This window comes from Mercenaria mercenaria, chromosome 1 (genome assembly GCF_021730395.1).
Source record: "Mercenaria mercenaria strain notata chromosome 1, MADL_Memer_1, whole genome shotgun sequence".
In the NCBI taxonomy this organism is placed as follows: Eukaryota; Metazoa; Mollusca; class Bivalvia; order Venerida; family Veneridae; genus Mercenaria; species Mercenaria mercenaria.
Window position 1 is genome coordinate 77,768,969 of NC_069361.1, and position 4,540 is coordinate 77,773,508.

The following is a 4,540-nucleotide window of genomic DNA, read 5'->3' on the forward strand; positions in this document are numbered from 1 at the left end:
CCAATGGAGACGTAATGCATGGAGGGCACCTGGGATCTTCCTCCGCCGTCAAAGGCTAGAAAGTCAGCATATGACCACATGTCGATGTGACGTTAAACAGAAAACAGACAGAAAAACTGTTGCCCATTCTAGAAAACAAGACTTGCTCAACTAGTATAAACTAACATTTTATGTAACTTATTAAAAAATACTTAGAATAAATATATTTATAAAAACACAGATATTGTTGCTGTTGAAAATAGGTTATCTTGGTCATCATTCTAATGTTAATTGATTGCTTGTCCAAACAAGAACATATTTGGGGTCTGTGAAACACAATGAATGTATGTTTATCAAGTTTAGATTTTCTAATATTAGGGGCAAAGTGAAAGACTTCGAGTACACGTATGGTTTCTGACGTCAATCTAAAAAATAAAAATATAATTTAGAACAGGTCATATTTACATATATTTACAAAGTCCACTATATACTTAAAAGCATAGTGTGAAAATCCAATAAAAGTAACCGCAAACAAATAAAAAAAATCCATAAAAACAAACATACCATAACTAAAACACGCCTGTATGACCTATAAAGCCAATATTTTTATTCGTTAATTAGATACACTCCATCATTTTCTACATGAGTGAATCCCGTAAAGAGGAAAGTAAGGCGATAATTGTTGATGATATTGCGGTTGACTTTCGATCTATTTAAATTTTAAAGGAGTAGATTTAGTCAGTACGTTACCAAAATCCGGAATTATGTCCGTATTTTTTACGTATTGTTACGCTGCGTCGTTGAAGTTAATTGGTTACAAAGTATATAAAATGTAAATGAAATCTCTCAGAAAACATTGAATTTCAGACCTCTCTCAAACGCAACTACCGTCAAATTGCGAAAAAGAAAAATGAAATACATATTAGTGATCGCCATTTTCTGTGCTGTTCTTAGTTTTTCTGCTGCTGATAGGAAAAGGTAGGCATCTTATTTATGTTTTATGTGAAATGAACCTGCAAGATGATTATTTCGATACTTTATTTTTTAAATTTATCAAAATACTAATTATTTTCTATAAGAAAAAAGTATATATTTCCAAGCGCATATAAAGACTTATGCTTTTTAAAGTAGAAATGGAATAATTATGAATATCCAAACATTGTAAGAAAATTCATGGACTCGATTTAATTTTTTGTTTCATAGTGGAACACTTTCAATGCCCTGTTTTGCCGTCTTCTTAGACGAGAGTTAGATTGTTAATTTTCTAAACTTTCAACATTTCATCGTTGATTAAATTGATTTTTTCCTGAATTAATTGTTTTATATGTAATCAAACATATTATGACAATGATCAGTATTAAAATATTAATATAGATCTACGTATCACTCACCGGAATAAAACACTGCCACGGTTCTGTATGAAGCATATTCCAAAAAAAAAAACATTGGATAATTTTATTTTATAACAATGTTGTTTACACATGTAATATTTCTGTCCCGCTTATTAACTGAATGTCATAATTACTTAATACAAGCACAGTCTACGTGGATGATTTGAAACATTTTACTTTTATTACTATTTTTGAAGTTCTTGACTTTTATATTTTTTCTTGTCTACTTCCAGATGTTTTTGCAAGGCTGTTGCAGCCGACAATCACAACAACGTCATCCATGATTTTAGCACCATTGCTGAGCATCGTAACTGGTTAACTGTTGGATGCAGACGACTTCACGGCTGTTCTAGTAAATGTGACCAGAAAGTGAAAGAATGGGTGTGTAACCACCAAGCAGAGTGCAAAGCAAAGGCTATGGGCAAGCATGTTGTTCCTTACTATACAGCCAGTGTATGTGGACATGGAGCAGGGAATAATCCCCGACCATGTGGATGTAACGAAGGCGGATTTAACAAAACAAGGAGGTGTCAGCTACAATGCATTAATAAAATATTCTCTCAAGGACACATTGCATTTCTGGACTGTTTGAATAAATGCATCGCATAATAAATCCATGTTGTAATAAATTGTCAAACTGTTACTTTTTAAACGAATGAAATGTTACTTATTTTGTTGATAAATTGTCCATTGTCGATGAATAAATTCTATTTTTGTGAAAAAATTTAGTCCCTTCTCAATCAAGGATTATTCCGAGCCCCGAAATTAGAATTATCCGATTTAGTACTATTATTAATGGTAGAAGTTTAGGTCGGAGAACTATCCCATTCTGACCCTTACAGTATGTATGTTATAAGTTATAAAATTAGATTCAAAATCAATACAAATAAATGATACTTAAAATGTTATATCATAGCCTTTAAGACCATAACTTTGTACAAAATATTATAATACACAAATCTCAAGTACAAAGAATGTTGCGTTCCAGCAGTTTCCATCGCCTGTTCTAAAAAAATAATTTGGTTCTTTATCAATACGGTTTTACGTAAGCACGGAGGTTTGCAGTTACACTCGGCTGTTTCAAAAAGGTGTCATATATGGAAATGAACTATTTCATATAAGTTTTTTAGTCATTTTTAGAGCTTAGCCGTTTTGAATGAAATACGTTCTTGTCCCAAGGGATATGTTTTGTAGTTACAAAAAGGACATATGCTCTTCAGTGTTGAACTCTTGCGGTATGCATCCTTCTTGCAAAGTATACGTGTTGTCAGGGACAACAGTGGGGCCTATTCTGATGATACTTTAGATTTCTACATCCTGAGGACGGCCGTCCAGCAAAGAAACAGAATAGATGAGAATAACACATCATGAAATATTTTTCAGTAACTTATATTCTAATTGCGCTGAAGGAATGGATTGTGACTCTAGTAAGCTTGCACTCATGTGTGAAAACTCGTGATTTTTATAAGTACTTTATTTGTTAATGAATAGTGGAAATTAGGTCTTGAATTTCTGAACTAGCTGAACTTTTTTCCTAAACTGGCAAAATGCCTTTTATAAAAGTACCAGAATGTGTGTTCAAATCTGTTTTATTTGTTTTATGATTGACAAGATGGCAATGATATCGCTTGAGTACGAAGATTGGGTCAAATCATGTTACATGATGGGTGAAAATGTTGACTTGTGGGGTAAAGTGTTGATTCTTGTGATGCTCGAACCCTCTACTTCCGGGATGAACGGCCGACACCTTAACCGCAAGACAACCGCTCCATTTACCTATATTTTCTTGACGAGTAACTTCCTCACAACAAAAATGTTCTAACACTCGAAGGCTCTGGCTTCGTATGTGAACAGGATTAACATAAAAGTATCACAGCAGAAGACTTTTGTTTGGTGATTTGACCATGTGCGGTCAAAGCTTTCAGTTGCAACTGAAGTAATAATTGTTTAGAGGTAACTAGTTGTTCATGCAAAAGATGATACATATTTGTGATCATGTAACATCTCTAAATAATGAAGTATAGCAAGAAACCAGTAAATAAAGATATAATAATTAAATAGAACATTTTAACTTTTCATCACAATAAAGCTTTTCAAGAAATATGGATTGACCATACTGATACTTAACTATATCAAAATAAAACAATTTGGATGCAATGTTTTTTCTTGAGTTTTTCACATACAAAGAAAAACAAAAGAACAAAGCTTATTTTTTTATTTTAAATATGAAAAATAGAACCATAAAGTCCCCCAATACAGCTTTATTTCAACTGAAGGATAAATGGAGTTGCGATTTGCATGTCGTCTTAGAGCAAACATTTGTACCAAATAACGAGTGGGCATGAAATGCTGCCTTTATATCATTTGATCTGAAGACAATGTACAACCATACATGTGAACCGAAATGACTGAATGTTGCATTCCACATGTGGTCTCATAATGACTAAACATTTGTGGCAAGTTATTTTATAATCCTTCTAGGGGATAAAACTATACAGAGCGGACACGATTTTGCGACAGACGGACGGACGACAGGAACAAAAAAAAAACATATCTCCCATAAAAATTTAGTCAGACATACTCATCACCTCTAGGTCAATAAAGAATGAAGATCAAACAGAACATTACATGGTTTATAATGTATGTACGCAAAAGTGTACTGTTTAAAAAAGGAAGACATTTTTGACATAAGTCCAGACGGATGTACAGACAGACCGATATGTAACGTTACATAACTCAATGCAAATGCATCACTTGACCCTGTGAGTAAGCATGAATCAGTTTACACATAAACATGTTTCTCGAATGAAATAAAGAATAAGTTCTAACTAAAATAGCTATTTGTCTTAATGGCGGCCAGTTTAACTGCTCTAAATAAAGAATTCCAAATAGCTGTGACCTTGGCCTTTACAGCCAAAAGTTTTATATTGTCCCAAGCTACTGTTGTACAAAACTTGATACTTTGGTCCAGCCTGTCTAGATCTTTCGAATTTTGTACTCTACTAAATTGGTTTTATGAGCATTTACTCGTCACAAGATAAAACAGAGTTATATACAGACTAAACGGCATATAGCATTTAACTACAAATACCAACATTTTAAAAACAACTCTCCATAGTTATTTGATTTTACGTTGTTGTAAATCATCCCACCCTGTCTGTCACTGGGTT

The 4,540-nt window shown here is 33.1% G+C and overlaps 1 protein-coding gene across 1 annotated transcript; it reads left to right on the forward strand.

Moving 5' to 3' along the window:
• The first annotated feature begins 708 nt into the window (after positions 1 to 708).
• Positions 709 to 2,126, forward strand: LOC123545459 (uncharacterized). Its single transcript, XM_045331778.2, has 2 exons — positions 709 to 957; positions 1,604 to 2,126. The coding sequence occupies exons 1-2, from the start codon at positions 890 to 892 to the stop codon at positions 1,977 to 1,979; spliced, it is 444 nt and encodes a 147-aa protein (XP_045187713.2). The 5' UTR covers positions 709 to 889; the 3' UTR covers positions 1,980 to 2,126.
• The last annotated feature ends 2,414 nt before the right edge of the window (positions 2,127 to 4,540 follow it).

Bases quoted from the DNA above. Each gene is read 5' to 3' on its own strand.
- LOC123545459 (XM_045331778.2), top strand. From the start codon at position 890: ATGAAATACATATTAGTGATCGCCATTTTCTGTGCTGTTCTTAGTTTT. The intron at 958-1,603 runs GTAGGCATCTTA...GTCTACTTCCAG, and splicing joins TCTGCTGCTGATAGGAAAAG to ATGTTTTTGCAAGGCTGTTG.